The 16,616-nt window shown below is 40.9% G+C and overlaps 1 protein-coding gene across 3 annotated transcripts in view; it reads left to right on the top strand.

The window, feature by feature from the left end:
- LOC139420429 (cadherin-18-like) overlaps window positions 1-16,616 on the top strand; it is a 409,544-nt gene that overhangs the window by 356,011 nt on the left and 36,917 nt on the right. For all 3 annotated transcript variants that reach the window (XM_071170551.1, XM_071170553.1, XM_071170554.1), the window contains one exon: window positions 6,141-6,277. In XM_071170551.1, the coding sequence (XP_071026652.1) occupies window positions 6,141-6,277 (137 nt within the window). The remainder of the gene's footprint in view (window positions 1-6,140; window positions 6,278-16,616) is intronic.

The raw sequence follows: 16,616 nt of genomic DNA, 5'->3' as shown, positions 1-16,616 counted from the left end.
TGCTAAATTAATAAAACGTCAAATGTAAAAGTACTTTTGCCGATAGAAATGGATTGAATAACACATTCATAAATGGCAGTAAAATACAGTCAAAAAAATTATCATAATGTATACGGTTTTGAAGTGTCTGTCCTATATCGAGGAGATATAAGAAAGCTCAGGAAATTTTAGTTTTTTGGATACACATTTAACCCCTGATTTGTGTTGCAACAAAACGTCCTCCATACTTACATTAATTTGTATGGGTCACTTTCGAACGTGATCCGTGGGGGTTGTAGAGCAAAACAGAGAGCTTAGAGTGGCCATATTACTTTGTAGGCCAAACCATTCGACGCTACAGACGTTTTCATCAGAAGACCGATTTCCGGGATGTCTCATGGTCTGACAAACACCACTGTAGTGGTTGAAAAAGTTGCCATTCGTCATATTGAGTAAAAATACCTTAATATAACATGACTCAAGTAAAAAAGTGGAAGGCACCCAGTAAAATAATACTTGAGTAAAAATATTTTGTTTTAAATATACTTATTAAGTATCAAAAGTAAAAGTATAAATAATTTCAAATTCCTTATATTAAGCAAACCAGATGGCATGATTTAATTATTATTATTATTTTGATTTTTAATATGGATAGTCAGGGGCACACTCCAACACTCAGAAATAATTTATAACAAAGCATTTGTGTTTAGTGAGTCTGCCAGATCAGAGTCAGTAGAGATGACCAGGGATTTTCTCTTGATAAGTGGGTGAATTGGACCATTTTCCTGTCCTTCTATGTGTTCAAAATGTAATGACTACTTTTGGGAGACAGGGAGAATGTATGGAGTAAAAACTAAAATTAATTGTAGGAATGTAGTGGAGTAAAAATATTAAATAGTACTTTAAAAAATGGAATAGTACTTTAAAGTATACTTAACCCTTGTGATGTCTTAAGGGTCAAAACAGAGTGCAATGAATACTCAGGGATAAAAAAAAAGTGTAGATTCACGCGCAGAGCATGGCAGGTGTTAATTTCACATTCACAGAAGGCAGGAATTATAGTCACAGGCAGGCAATGGTCATACACAGGTAGGCAAACAGGCAGGTAAATCAAAACAAGGACTGAAGGCTCTAACTGGTTCACATAAACAAGCTAGGAAAAGGTTTAGTAGTCTAAATGAAAAATAACTCACAAAGGCACAAACAGAATAAACTGAACTAAATACGGAGCTGATGAGACCAGGTGAGTAACTAACACAGGTGAAAGAAATGAACAAAAATGAAAGACAGGGCTACGTTCAAGAACACAATGAAACAGGGCTACCAACAAGAACACAACAAAACAGAAAACAAGGTTGACTAAGAAAATAAAAACAGAACATTACAGTACCACCACCAACTTTCGTGTAATGCCCGGATGTCCTGACACCAAGGACTTGTTACACCATTGCATCAGTTGGGGCTAACAGCTGCTGGTATGTAATTCTTCCCAGCTGGTGTCTCAGGAGGAGCCTGGTCTGAGGTTAGGGCTTCTTGTATGGCAGAGTGAACCTCCCACTGTACCGGTCCCATAATGCATGAGAAAGGAAGAATGGATGTAGGGTCTGACAGAAGGTCAAACTGGTGGGAGCGAGCACCAGCTTTTACGTTTTTCTTTACAGGGACGTAAGTAACATAAAAATGGAAACGTGTGAAGCAGAGAGCCCAGCCGGCTTGTCTGGAGTTTAACTTCTTGGCCCCTCTGATATATTCCAGATTATGATGATCTGTTAGGATGAGAAAGGGATGTTGTGCGACCACCAACCAATGGCGCCACTCCTCGAGGGCCAGCTTGATGGCGACGAGTTCTCTGTTCCCCACATCGTAATTCCTCTCAGCAGGGGATAACTTCCTGGAGAAGAAGGCACAGGGATGTGATTTTGGAGGTGTTCCCACCCGCTAAGAGAGGATGGCTTCTACTCCTACTTCGGAGGCATCCACCTCCAGGGTAAAAGGAAGGGTCGGATCAGGTTGGCGAAGGACAGGAGCTGAGGTGAAGAGGCGGTTCCGAATGAACCGGCGATAGTAGTTGTAGAACCCAATGAAATGTCGGAGTTCCTTAACGGTGGTGGGTTTGGTGACTTTGTTCTCGGTGACTTTGTTCTCATCCATGCTGACCCCTCCAGGTGTCCGTACGAAACTGAGGAAGTTTACAAAGGTTACATTGGAGGTGCTCTTTTCAGTCTTCACATAAAGGTTATGGTCAAGGAGCCGTTGAAGAACCTTTTGCACATGCTGTATGTGTTCATTCAGGGGGTGTGAGTAAATCAGGATGTCATCAATGTAGACGATGAGAAAGCAGTTGATTATATCCTGGAAAACCTTGTTTGTGAAGGATTGGAAGACGGCGGGGGCTTTATGGAGGCCGTAGGGCATGACCAGGTATTCGTAGTGCCCTTGTGTGGTGATAAAGGCCGTCTTCCATTTGTCGCCTTTACGGATAAGGTTATATGCACTTCGCAGGTCGAGTTTTGTATAGATGTTGGGGCGGCCCACTTGTTCAAGGGTCGCTGGGATCAGAGGAAGAGGGAAATGGTTCTTTACCGTGATGTCATTCAGGGAATGGTAATCAATACATGGACGGAGACCACTGTCCTTTTTACCAATGAAGAAGAAGATGGGGAAGAAGAAGGACAAATGAAAGCGTTTTAGTGATTCATCAATGTAATTCTCTGTTGCCTCATTTTCCGGGATAGATAGTGGGTAAACACGGCCCTTCAGTGGGGACACTCCAGGGCGTAAGTCAATTGCCCAGTCCCCTGGGCGATGTGGTGGCAGAGTGAAGGCCTTGATTTTGCTGAAGACATTGCTGTACTGGTCGTATTCAGATGGTATGGTGGGTGGCACTGCAAAGGCAGAGTCCTCAATGGTGGTGACTCTGCAGGGTAGGCTGAGACAACTGGTGACGCAGATAGAAGACCAGGACAGTAGTTCACCTTGTCTCCACGAGATTGCAGGGTCGTGACGACAAAACCTTGGGTGTCTGAGGATGAGTGGCTGTTTGGGGGAGGAGAGTTCCATGAGTTGAAGAGTTTCGGTGTGGAAGACTCCAATCTGGAGGGTGACACTATTTGTTAGGTGCGTAATGAAGCCCGTGCCCAATGGCTGCCCGTTCAGGGTGTTAAACCTTAAGGGAGAAAGAGGGGTGACAGGTGTTAGATCATTGTCAAGCTCTTGTACTAGCTGGTGATCGATAAAATTACCTGCTGCACCCGAATCTATTAAGCCCTCTACGTACTTAGTAACCTCCTTCACAGTTATCAATACTGGGATGACGAATTGCTTCTGGGAGATATTTAGAAATAAGGACACACCTACCTGCATGGCAGCGGAGGGACCCTTCTCATCTCTCTGTGGGGGGCAAACAGGGCAATGTCTGAGTAGATGATCTTTCCCTCCACAGTATAGGCAGAGCCCTTCTTGGACCCGCTTTTGACATTCGATACACGGGAGAGGAGCATGGCCCAACTGCATGGGCTCTGGAAGACTTGGACGGGATGGCAGAATCATGGAAGGAGAAGGTTTCGGGTTCTTGGGTGGCAGAGTTCTTCGGCGGTTGGCAACGATGGAGATGGACATATGAACGTATTGATTTAAATCCTTAAGGTCACCTTTACAGGCCAGCGCCACCTGAAGTTCCCTATTGAACCCTCTTCGGTAGATGGTAAGTAAAGCAGCCTTACTCCATCCACTCCCTCCAGCCATGGTGCGGAACTCGAGGGCATACTCGGCAGCTGAATTGCATCCTTGTTGAAGTTCTATGAGGAGGTGTCCTATAGGATGACAGGAAGGAGAGTGATCGAATACCTCTTTGAAGAGGGTGTGGAAATTGGTCTTGGATCCGAGTTCTGTGCTGTTGGCAGTCCATATGGCAGTGGCCCAATCCAGGGCTTTGCCTGTAAATACATTGAGCACAACCCCACTAACTTCGGTGGCGAAGTGAAGCTTGAAAAAGGCTTAGTAGTCAAAATGAACAATACTCACGAAGGCACAAACAGAATGAACTGAACTAAATAAGGAGCTGATGAGACCAGATGAGTAACCAACACAGGTGAAATCAATGAAAACAGGGCTACTTTCAAGAACAAAACGAAAGAGACGACAAGGTTGACTAAGAAAATAAATACAGAACCTTACACAGAGAAAACCCCCTACATGATAATTTTTCAACTTGAAATTTGAGTGACCACAACATTAGAAAAAGTGAAACATCGCCTTTGTTCATATTTCCATAAAAGCTGTAACCCACCAGGGTACAAAGAATGTCTTAGGGTCATTTTTGACCCGGCAGTTATAAAATAATTTATACACCACTAAAACCACAAAGACACACACACACACATACAATGAGAATTTGAGATTGTGTGTGCTACTGATCGAACTCAGCCAGCAGCTCCTGAAGAGGAGGATCACCATGGCTGGCACAGTTAGAAAGAACAAGCCTGAGCTCCCTGCACTCCTCGCAAAAAGGGGGAGAGAGGCCTTCTCATCAAAGTTTGCCTTCACCCCCACTACCATTCTAGTTTCTTACCTCCCAAAGAGGAACAAGAATGTGGCCCTCCTGAGCACACCGCACAAAATGGCTGAGATAAGTGATCATGAGGCCAGAAAGCCAGCCGTCATCCTGGATGACAACCACAACAAAGGAGGTGTGGACAACCTGGACAAGGTGCCTGGAACTTACAGCTGCAGGAGGAGGACTGTCCGCTGGTCCCTGGTCATCTTCCATAACATCATTCATGTGTCCTCATACAATGCCTTCGTGGAACAAGATCAACCCTAACTGGATGCCTGATAACCTGAACAAGAGGAGGGTGTTCCTGGAGCAGCTGGGAAAGGCACTTGCAACCCCACACATTCAAAGAAGGGAGCACCTCCCCCGCACAGTGGCCTCTGCAGCACTTGTGAAAGCTGTTGAATCTTGTCCTGATCCACCTGAGAATGCAGTTGGGGCAGGCAAGAGGAGGATTTATATGTCCTGCACGTGATAAATACATCTGCAAGTCCATGAACACACACTTGCATACTGTCCTACATGTTTGCTAATTAAATTTGATTGATTTATGTTCATCACATTTTTGTTTGTGTCTATTATCTTATTGTATTCTTATTTATTGTTGTTGTTTATACACCTTGTGGGTGGTGGAAATGGTTAAAAAAAATGGGAGAAGACTAGTATTTTGTAGTTGAATTCCTCATTGTACAGAAGATATCACTATGTTGCCAAGAAAGTTCAAGACTGTTATTGCTTCCTTTCAATAAAATGCATTCAAAATGACTTTCTTCACATTTCTGCAACTTTTAGGCTATACAAGAGCTGTCTCTTGCTAAAAAAAAAACATGTTTACACCTATGCAGTATCTTTAGCAATAATAATAATAAACCTCTACTTTAGTAAATAAAACAATTATGACAGGTGTGTTGTAATAAAAACAGGTGGTGTCCACTGATTAAATGCAGTCTTTCTGCATTGTGAAGAGGGAAAACACAGATATTCACAAGGTTTGTGATGAATGGCAGGTTGTTTCTTCATGCAAAATAGATTTGGGGTTTAAAATTAAATTAAGCTGATTTATTTTAGGGGTTAATTGAAGGAGGGTAATTGTTTACCCCTAGGACATGGGGAGTATACAGAATGTTAAGACTACACAAGGGTTAAGTACTTTACATCACTGCACTGCTGTAACTCGGCCATCTTCGACCGCAGATACGTAAGGCGGACATAGGCAGATTGAGACATAGCCCATGCAAAACTGAAATCTGTAGCTTAAACTGACATATTTTGATGGGGATGTTTTTTATTATGATACTTAGATTGATGCAGTCCTATGGGTCCTGATCTTATAGTGAGCCCTAGTCCTATGGGCCCTAGTCAAAAGTAGCGCCCTAAATAGGAAATAGGGTGCAATTTGGGATGCACAACCACTGTACTGTAAACTGTGGACCGTAGACTCCATAGCACACAGGGATACATTTGACATCAACCCTTCAAGGGTAATTTGTTTTTGCATTGTGATGCATTTCCCATTTCCACAGGTCTGCATGACATTTTTATTAGACTGTGCAGAAACGGTATTAATGCGTTTTTAAACTATCCTCTACCTCCTCCTTTCTCAAAATAGGTATTTCATCAACCTCAGTGAACATGGAGATAAGTATTTTAACATTGACATGGACAGCGGAGTTATAAAGACTACCCAGAGTCTGGACCGGGAAGACATGCCGTGGCACAACATTACTGTGATGGCCTCGGAGGTTGGTAGGTACCCAGGGTTTCCATTCCTACTGCAGCAGGGTGTGTGTCTGTATGTGTGTCTGTGTGTGTGTGTCTAAAGGGTAAGGGAAGCATCAAACTTAAAATCTAAAATCTACCGTATAGAGGTTTGGGAGGTGAGGTTTGAAGGGTCAATCAATTCATATTTTCTTGTTCTGACCTCATCACTGCTATTAATCTTTCCTTTAGCCTTTACACAAACATAATGATGTACTAATGGTATTGAGGTATATGCCTAGATGGTTGCATCAGATTTGGAGATGATTCAATATGAATCGGTGTGTATGTCACTGTTGAATTTGAAATGAGGGGTTTAGTTGTGGTTGTAAGGAGGTGACTGAGTGATAAATGACTTATGAAGTTGTTGACATCCCTGCTGTGGGGCTGAGTCACAGTGTGTGACCCAAATGACACACTATTCCATAGGGCTATGGTCAAAAGTAGTGAACTAAATAAGGAATAGGCTGCCATTTGGGACGTTACCATATGATTCATTAATGATTGTGTTTTATAACCTATTATAAAGCATTTCAATTCTGGTTGTCTAATGTGTCATTTATGTTACCGTTTCCAAAATGCTGTTCTTTTATGAAAAGCACAACTATAGAGATGTTGTTTTGGAAAAGCTTTAACAGTCTATTCATAGCACATTTAATGGAAAAAAATAAAATTCCCATACCATTTTGGCTTTTAAAAGTGTATTATTATGCATGGGTCATGAAGAGTTGCAAGATTTCTCCTCGAGTGTTGAAAAAAATGACTTTGAACAGCTTTCAATTTGTTTATATCCCATCCACAGAATTAAGCACTTCAGGCTCACTGCTGGTAAAGCAGATGATTGACAAAGGCAATGTACTGTACTCCGTCTCAGATTGAACAATTATTATTTAAGTTATTGGTCAATTAGAAGGAATAGGGGAAAGCTCGCTCATAATTAAAATATTTATGCTTATTTGTCAAATTATAATTAAAATCATGACATTTTGGCCATCAATGCCCTTCACTATTCTCATAAACATAGTTAGTTCCACTTGCAATGTACTGCATGCACTGAAACATTAACAAAACACAAAACAAAAACAACATTCTAGCTAGCTAACTAGACAGTCATTCGTGCTGACAGATTGAAACTGATGTGTTTCAAATTATCCCACACAACATGACATTGCTAACCAGGCCTTAAATTGGCATACACAATTTGCAAGTTTATTAGGAAGTTTAATAAGTTACACTCACCGGACAACCCTGGTGGGTATTTTAGCTAGCTTGGTTTCCATTTTCCAACAGATTTTTCTTCTTCCCCTGACTGCTTGTCAACGATTACTGTTCTTGGAACTCGTGTTCACCAATACTGGCTTCTGGCAAACTGTTTGCCACTACTGGCAAAAAGTATTGTTGCCACAAGTTTGCCACAGATTCAAATAGAATCTTGAGAAAATAGTTTGCCAGATAAAAACCTCTGGCACTCTGTTTGCCTCTAGTGGCAATAACTTATTATTTTTGTCAATGTTTTGCTGCAAATTCAACAATAGTGGCAAACATTTTCTATCTTCTGGCAACATTTTGTGGCACACTATATAGTTTACAGTAAATTTGACAAACTTGCAGGAAGTTTGCCGCAACAAATAATCGAGTATACCTGAGATTGAAATAAGTACGTCTCATACAAACCCACATGATATACAGTGCCTTGCGAAAGTATTCGGCCCCCTTGAACTTTGCGACCTTTAGCCACATTTCAGGCTTCAAACATAAAGATATTTAAAAAACTGTATTTTTTTGTGAAGAATCAACAACAAGTGGGACACAATCATGAAGTGGAACGACATTAATTGGATATTTCAAACTTTTTTAACAAATCAAAAACTGAAAAATTGGGCGTGCAAAATTATTCAGCCCCCTTAAGTTAATACTTTGTAGCGCCACCTTTTGCTGCGACTACAGCTGTAAGTCGCTTGGGGTATGTCTCTATCAGTTTTGCACATCGAGAGACTGACATTTTTTCCCATTCCTCCTTGCAAAACAGCTCGAGCTCAGTGAGGTTGGATGGAGAGCATTTGTGAACAGCAGTTTTCAGTTCTTTCCACAGATTCTCGATTGGATTCAGGTCTGGACTTTGACTTGGCCATTCTAACACCTGAATATGTTTATTTTTGAACCATTCCATTGTAGATTTTGCTTTATGTTTTGGATCATTGTCTTGTTGGAAGACAAATCTCTGTCCCAGTCTCAGGTCTTTTGCAGACTCCATCAGGTTTTCTTCCAGAATGGTCCTGTATTTGGCTCCATCCATCTTCCCATCAATTTTAACCATCTTCCCTGTCCCTGCTGAAGAAAAGCAGGCCCAAACCATGATGCTGCCACCACCATGTTTGACAGTGGGGATGGTGTGTTCAGCTGTGTTGCTTTTACGCCAAACATAACGTTTTGCGTTGTTGCCAAAAAGTTCAATTTTGGTTTCATCTGACCAGAGCACCTTCTTCCACATGTTTGGTGTGTCTCCCAGGTGGCTTGTGGCAAACTTTAAACAACACTTTTTATGGATATCTTTAAGAAATGGCTTTCTTCTTGCCACTCTTCCAGAAAGGCCAGATTTGTGCAATATACGACTGATTGTTGTCCTATGGACAGAGTCTCCCACCTCAGCTGTAGATCTCTGCAGTTCATCCAGAGTGATCATGGGCCTCTTGGCTGCATCTCTGATCAGTCTTCTCCTTGTATGAGCTAAAAGTTTAGAGGGACGGCCAGGTCTTGGTAGATTTGCAGTGGTCTGATACTCCTTCCATTTCAATATTATCGCTTGCACAGTGCTCCTTGGGATGTTTAAAGCTTGGGAAATCTTTTTGTATCCAAATCCGGCTTTAAACTTCTTCACAACAGTATCTCGGACCTGCCTGGTGTGTTCCTTGTTCTTCATGATGCTCTCTGCGCTTTTAACGGACCTCTGAGACTATCACAGTGCAGGTGCATTTATACGGAGACTTGATTACACACAGGTGGATTGTATTTATCATCATTAGTCATTTAGGTCAACATTGGATCATTCAGAGATCCTCACTGAACTTCTGGAGAGAGTTTGCTGCACTGAAAGTAAAGGGGCTGAATAATTTTGCACGCCCAATTTTTCAGTTTTTGATTTGTTAAAAACGTTTGAAATATCCAATAAATGTCGTTCCACTTCATGATTGTGTCCCACTTGTTGTTGATTCTTCACAAAAAAATACAGTTTTATATCTTTATGTTTGAAGCCTGAAATGTGGCAAAAGGTCGCAAAGTTCAAGGCACTGTACATGTCAAGGCACTGTACATGTCAAGATGTCACTATGTCAACATCTTTATGATACAAGTATTTGGAATAATGATATAAAGTATTCTATCTAACAGCATAGCACTTAACTGCAATATTTCAGCATCACAAAGACTCCGACATAACATTGCAAAGGGGTGATGATGCACTTATCATGATGATATCTACAGGTAACTGCCAAAATAAAGAAAACACCAAAATAAAGCGTCTTAGGGCATTTGGCCAACATGAGCCAGAACAGCTTCAATGCGCCTTGGCATAGGTTCTACAAGTATCTGGAACACTACTGGAGGGATACCATTCTTCCATGAGAAATTAAATCATTTGATATTTTGTTGTTTTTGGTGGAAAACTCTGTCAGGCGCCGTTCAAGAATCTCCCATAAGTGTTAAATTGGGTTGAGAACTGGTGACTGAGATGGCCATGGCATATGGTTTACATAGTTTTCATGCTCACCAAACAATTCAGTGACCACTTTTCTTCTTCTTCTTCTTCTTTATTATCGTGATCCGCGTACAAATGTTATAAACTCAGCAAAAAAAGAAACGTCCCTCTTTCAGGACCCTGTCTTTCAAAGATAAATCGTAAAAATCCAAATAACTTCACAGATCTTCATTGAAAAGTGTTTAAACACTGTTTCCCATGCTTGTTCAATGAACCATAAACAAGTAATGAACATGCACCTGTGAAACGGTCGTTAAGACACTAACAGCCTATGGTAGGCAATTAAGGTCACAGTTATGAAAACGTAGGACACTAAAGAGGCCTTTCTACTGACTCCGAAAATCACCAAACGAAAAATGCCCAGGGTCCCTGCTCATCTGCGTGAACGTGCCTTAGGCATTCTGCAAGGAGGCATGAGGACTGCAGATGTGGCCAGGGCAATAAATTGCAATGTCCGTACTGTGAGACGCCTAAGACAGCGCTACAGGGAGACAGGACGGACAGCTGATCATCCTCGCAGTGGCAGACCACGTGTAAAACACCTGCACAGGATCGGTACATCCGAACATCACACCTGCGGGACAGGTACAGGATGGAAACAACAACTGTCTGAGTTACACCAGGAACGCACAATCCCTCCATCAGTGCTCAGACTGTCCTCAATTGGCTGAGAGGCTGGACTGAGGGCTTGCAGGCCTGTTGTAAGGTAGGTCCTCACCAGACATCACCGGCAACAACGTCACCTATGGGCACAAACCTACCGTCGCTGGATCAGACAGGATTGGCAAAAAGTGCCCTTCACTGATGAGTCGCGGTTTTGTCTCACCAGGGGTGATGGTTGGAGTCGCGTTAATTGTCGAAGGAATGATCGTTACACCGAGGCCTGTACTTTGGAGCGGGATCAATTTGGAGGTGAAGGGTTCGTCATGGTCTGGGGCAGTGTGTGTCAGCATTATTGGACTGAGATTGTTGTCATTGCAGGCAATCTCAATACTGTGCGTTACAGGGAAGACATCCTCCTCCCTCATGTGGTATCCTTCCTGCAGGTTCATCCTGACATGACCCTCCAGCATGACAATGCCACCAGCCATACTGCTCGTTCTGTGCGTGATTTCCTGCAAGACAGGTATGTCAGTGTTCTGCCATGGCCAGCGAAGAGCCCGGATCTCAATCCCATTGAGCACGTCTGGGGCCTGTTGGATCGGTGGGTGAAGGCTAGGGCCATTCCCCCCAGAAATGTCCGGGAACTTGCAGGTGTCTTGGTGGAAGAGTGGGGTAACATATCACAGCAAGAACTGCCAAATCTGGTGCAGTCCATGAGGAGGAGATGCACTGCAGTACTTAATACAGCTGGTGGCCTCACCAGATACTGACTGTTACTTTTGATTTTGATCCCCCTTTGTTCAGGGACACATTATTCCATTTATGTTCATCACATGAGTGTGGAACTTGTTCAGTTTATGTCTCAGTTGATGAATCTTGTTATGTTCATACAAATATTTACACATGTTAAATTTGCTGAAAATAAACGCAGTTGACAGTGAGAGGACATTTCTTTTTTGCTGAGTTTAGGTGAATAACGCAACGTACTGTATTGGCAGTCTATCAGCCTACTATTCTGTAGTATTCATTACACTTTGTGAAAAAATTAACTCCACACCCATTAAAAACAGAACAGCAAATAACATTAGAATTTTGATTTGATTTGACATCCTTACTTGACTTTATCTGGTTAAAACTCTGCATCAAAACTCAGTAGTACATACAGTGTCTTCTCTGTTTCACCACACTCTCCACTGTGCCTGCGTTGCACCAAACAGGGCGTCACAGACACCAGGAATCCTCAACTTCGGTTGACCCTCCTCAACATTTCACACCTCTCCAGTTATCATTCCTTTCAACTGCGCCCTGCTATGGAGAGGAAAGCAAGTCACAGTTATTGTCCCCAGTCACGTGGTGTGGAGCACACACTCCCTCTGGAAGGCAGAAATGCAAAAAATCTACATGATTACACTTTGAGTCCCTTTCATCGACCAAACATTCCCGGATCTCTTTTCCACTCAACCTGACACCACATATGGATCAGCCAGAAGGCAAGGATCCATTCTCTCCAAAAATGTCACTCCGACTGGGCAAAAAAAACATATTCATCACCATCAGGATGAGATTGAAACTTTGCCAACGCAGTTAATTCATCCTCACTCTCTTCATGATCAATATTCTTCTGCAGCAACCCATATGTACTCTTATTATATTCCACTCTCTTAATTTTTTTTCCTGCCCGCCTTCTTACCGGCCTCAATGGGTTTAAACACCGATTCAACTGCAAAAACCAGAGAGGTTTTCCAATGCCTTGCAAAGAAGGGTAGAAAAAAGCATACATTTAAAATCCTTTTGAGCATGGTGAAGTTATTTATTACACTTTGGATGGTGCATCAATACATCCAGTCACTATAGAAATACAGGTGTCCTTCCTGACTCAGTTGCTGGATAGGAAGAAAACCTCTCAGGGATTTCACCAAGAGGCTAATTGAGACTATAAAACAGTTACAAAGTTGAATGGCTGTGATACAAGAAAACTGAGAATGGATCAACAACATTGTAGCTACTCCACAATACTCCACAATACTAATTGACAGAGTGAAAAGAAGGAAGCCTGTGCAAAATAAAATATTCCAAAACGTGGCACTGTTATTGTAGCAACAAGGCACTAAAGTAATGCTGCGAAAAATGTGGCGAAGCAATTTGCTTTTTTGTCCTGAATACAAAGTGTTATGTTTGGGGCAAATGCAATACAACACATTACCAAGTAGCACTGTCTATATTTTCAAGCATAGTGGTGTTATGGGTATGCTTCTAATCGTTAATGACTGGGGAGTTTTTCAGGATAAAAAAAATAAACGTAATGGAGCTAAGCATAGGCAAAATCCTAGAGGAAACCCTAGTTCAGTCTGCTTTCCAACAGACACTGGGAGATAAATTCACCTTTCAGCAGGACAATAACATAAAACACAAGGCCAAATTTACACTGGAGTTGCTTACCAACAAGACAATGAATGTTCCTGAATGGGAAAATTACAGATTTGACTTTAAATATGCTTGAAAATCTATGGCAAGATCTGAAAATGGTTGTCTAGCAATGACCAACAACCAATTTGACAGAGCTTGAATAATTTTGAAAAGACTAATGGGTAAATGTTGCACAATCCAGGTGAGTAAAGCTCTTATAGACTTATCCAGAATGACTCAAAGCTGTAATCACTGCCAAAGGTGCTGCTACAAAGTATTGATTCAGGGGTGTAAATACTTTCTCAATACATTTCTAAAAACATGTTTTCACTTTGTCATTATGGGGTAATGTGTGTAGGTGGTTGAGAATCTACAGTATGTAAGCCATTTTGTACATTGACTATAAGACAACAACTTTTGGAAAAGTCAAGGGCTATTAATACGTTCTGAAGGCACTGGAAGTTATTATGAACTTCACAGGGTAGTAAAAGTGCAAGGTGATGCACTTGATGCTCCTTTCCAATAAATATCAAGGGACTTGAACTCAGTAGAGTTAAATTTGATTTCAACATTTTATGTGCACTACCTCATCCCCCACAGCTTATTATTATCTTATTAAGTCAATGTGATGGAAGCACATCTCTAGTGGGAAAATGTGCATATTGTTTTTTGCACATTTTTGAATATTCACTTGAAAATCTGTCGCCAATTGGATAGAAACCTAGCTAATGACCTCAACTTGCACATGCCAAATCTAACCAATAACTAACTAAAAAAATATTCTCACACCCACATCTATATGCTTCAAGTTTAGGTAATTTTTTTATTTCTATTGCTAGGACATTGTGGAACTTATACAATAAATGTGCACATCATATACAGTATAGACTGATATTATGATTTATAAATGTAAAACCGTTTGGTAAGAAAATGCAAAAAAACTAAGTCATACATACAATAAATCAAATATTTGCACATTTATAGCATTGGTTTAAATTGGACAGTCAGACATTTGTGTCCTTAGCTATATTTCCTATTAAATAATCAATTATCAAATTAGTCAATGTTCCACTGTTCTTTGTATTCTTAATATTATGTTGTAAATTCATTAAATCAATTCGGGCCCCGACGACTTCAGGAATTCCTATCAGGCTAATTTGTAATCACAATTAGGCAATCCCTCACCAACTGACGCTGAGGCTGCATACAAATGTGTCTTTATCTCTTTGCCTCTCTTTGGTATGCAAAAGGTACAATGACATGTTTAAACTTTTCCCATCAAAATTGTGAATAATATGTTTCTATATCAAGACTGATTTCTTTCAAATGGGCATTTTTTCCCAGACACAGATTGAGCCTAGTCCTGAATTTAAAAGCATAGAGCAGGTAAGAGTTTGACCAATGCGATGGAAAGGCCACACACATCCCCCCCATGCAGGGTACATACAGAAGCTCCTAATTGCCACCCATCAAAATTTGCCTTCATTGAGGCTATTGTTTATATATAGTACCCGTTAAAAGTTTGGACACACCTACTTTTACTTTATTTGTATTATTTTCTATATTGTATAATAATAGACAATACATTAAACCTATGAAATAACACATATGAATCATGTAGTAACCAAAAAAGTGTTAAACAAATCAAAATATATTTTATATTTGAGATTCTTCAAAGTAGCCACCCTTTGCCTTGATGACAGCTTTGCACATGCTTGGCATTCTCCCAACCAGCTTCATGAGGTAGTCACCTGGAATGTATTTCAATTAAAAAGTGTGCCTTGTTAAAAGTTAATTTGTGATATTTCTTAATTTCCTTAATTCTTAATTGGCATTTGAGCCAATCAGTTGTGTTGTGACAAGATAAGGGTGGTATACAGAAGATAGCCCTATTTGGTAAAAGACCAAGTCCATATTATGGCAAGAACAGCTCAAATAAGCAAATAGAAAAGACAGTCCATCATTACTTAATTTCACTGGCCTGCACTACAATTCATGTCGCCTATTTGATAAAATATTGAATTTGACCTTTACTACTATCGCCCATAGAAATGCATTGAATAACACATTCATAAATGGCAAAAAAAACACAGTCAAAAAATAAATCATAAGGAAAAAGGTTTTGATGTGTCTGTCCTGTATCTAAGAGATACAAAAAAGCTCAAGATATATTTGTGTTTTTGGACACATATTTAACCCACATACAGTGCCTTGCGAAAGTATTCGGCCCCATTGAACTTTGCGACCTTTTGCCACATTTCAGGCTTCAAACATAAAGATATAAAACTGTATTTTTTTGTGAAGAATCAGCAACAAGTGGGACACAATCATGAAGTGGAACAACATTTATTGGATATTTCAAACTTTTTTAACTAATCAAAAACTGAAAAATTGGGCGTGCAAAATTATTCAGCCCCCTTAAGTTAATACTTTGTAGCGCCACCTTTTGCTGCGATTACAGCTGTAAGTCGCTTGGGGTATGTCTCTATCAGTTTTGCACATCGAGAGACTGAAAATTTTTCCCATTCCTCCTTGCAAAACAGCTCGAGCTCAGTGAGGTTGGATGGAGAGCATTTGTGAACAGCAGTTTTCAGTTCTTTCCACAGATTCTCGATTGGATTCAGGTCTGGACTTTGACTTGGCCATTCTAACACCTGGATATGTTTATTTTTGAACCATTCCATTGTAGATTTTGCTTTATGTTTTGGATCATTGTCTTGTTGGAAGACAAATCTCCGTCCCAGTCTCAGGTCTTTTGCAGACTCCATCAGGTTTTCTTCCAGAATGGTCCTGTATTTGGCTCCATCCATCTTCCCATCAATTTTAACCATCTTCCCTGTCCCTGCTGAAGAAAAGCAGGCCCAAACTATGATGCTGCCACCACCATGTTTGACAGTGGGGATGGTGTGTTCAGCTGTGTTGCTTTTACTCCAAACATAACATTTTGCATTGTTGCCAAAAAGTTCAATTTTGGTTTCATCTGACCAGAGCACCTTCTTCCACATGTTTGGTGTGTCTCCCAGGTGGCTTGTGGCAAACTTTAACCAACACTTTTTATGGATATCTTTAAGAAATGGCTTTCTTCTTGCCACTCTTCAATAAAGGCCAGATTTGTGCAATATACGACTGATTGTTGTCCTATGGACAGAGTCTCCCACCTCAGCTCTAGATCTCTGCAGTTCATCCAGAGTGATCATGGGCCTCTTGGCTGCATCTCTGATCAGTCTTCTCCTTGTATGAGCTGAAAGTTTAGAGGTACGGCCAGGTCTTGGTAGATTTGCAGTGGTCTGATACTCCTTCCATTTCAATATTATCGCTTGCACAGTGCTCCTTGGGATGTTTAAAGCTTGGGAAATATTTTTGTATCCAAATCCGGCTTTACACTTCTTCACAACAGTATCTCGGACCTGCCTGGTGTGTTCCTTGTTCTTCATGATGCTCTCTGCGCTTTTAACGGACCTCTGAGACTATCACAGTGCAGGTGCATTTATACGGAGACTTGATTACACATAGGTGGATTGTATTTATCATCATTAGTAATTTAAGTCAACATTGGATCATTCA

This window comes from Oncorhynchus clarkii, chromosome 11 (genome assembly GCF_045791955.1).
Source record: "Oncorhynchus clarkii lewisi isolate Uvic-CL-2024 chromosome 11, UVic_Ocla_1.0, whole genome shotgun sequence".
NCBI lineage: Eukaryota > Metazoa > Chordata > Actinopteri > Salmoniformes > Salmonidae > Oncorhynchus > Oncorhynchus clarkii.
This window is presented reverse-complemented; position numbering and strand designations above follow the sequence as displayed.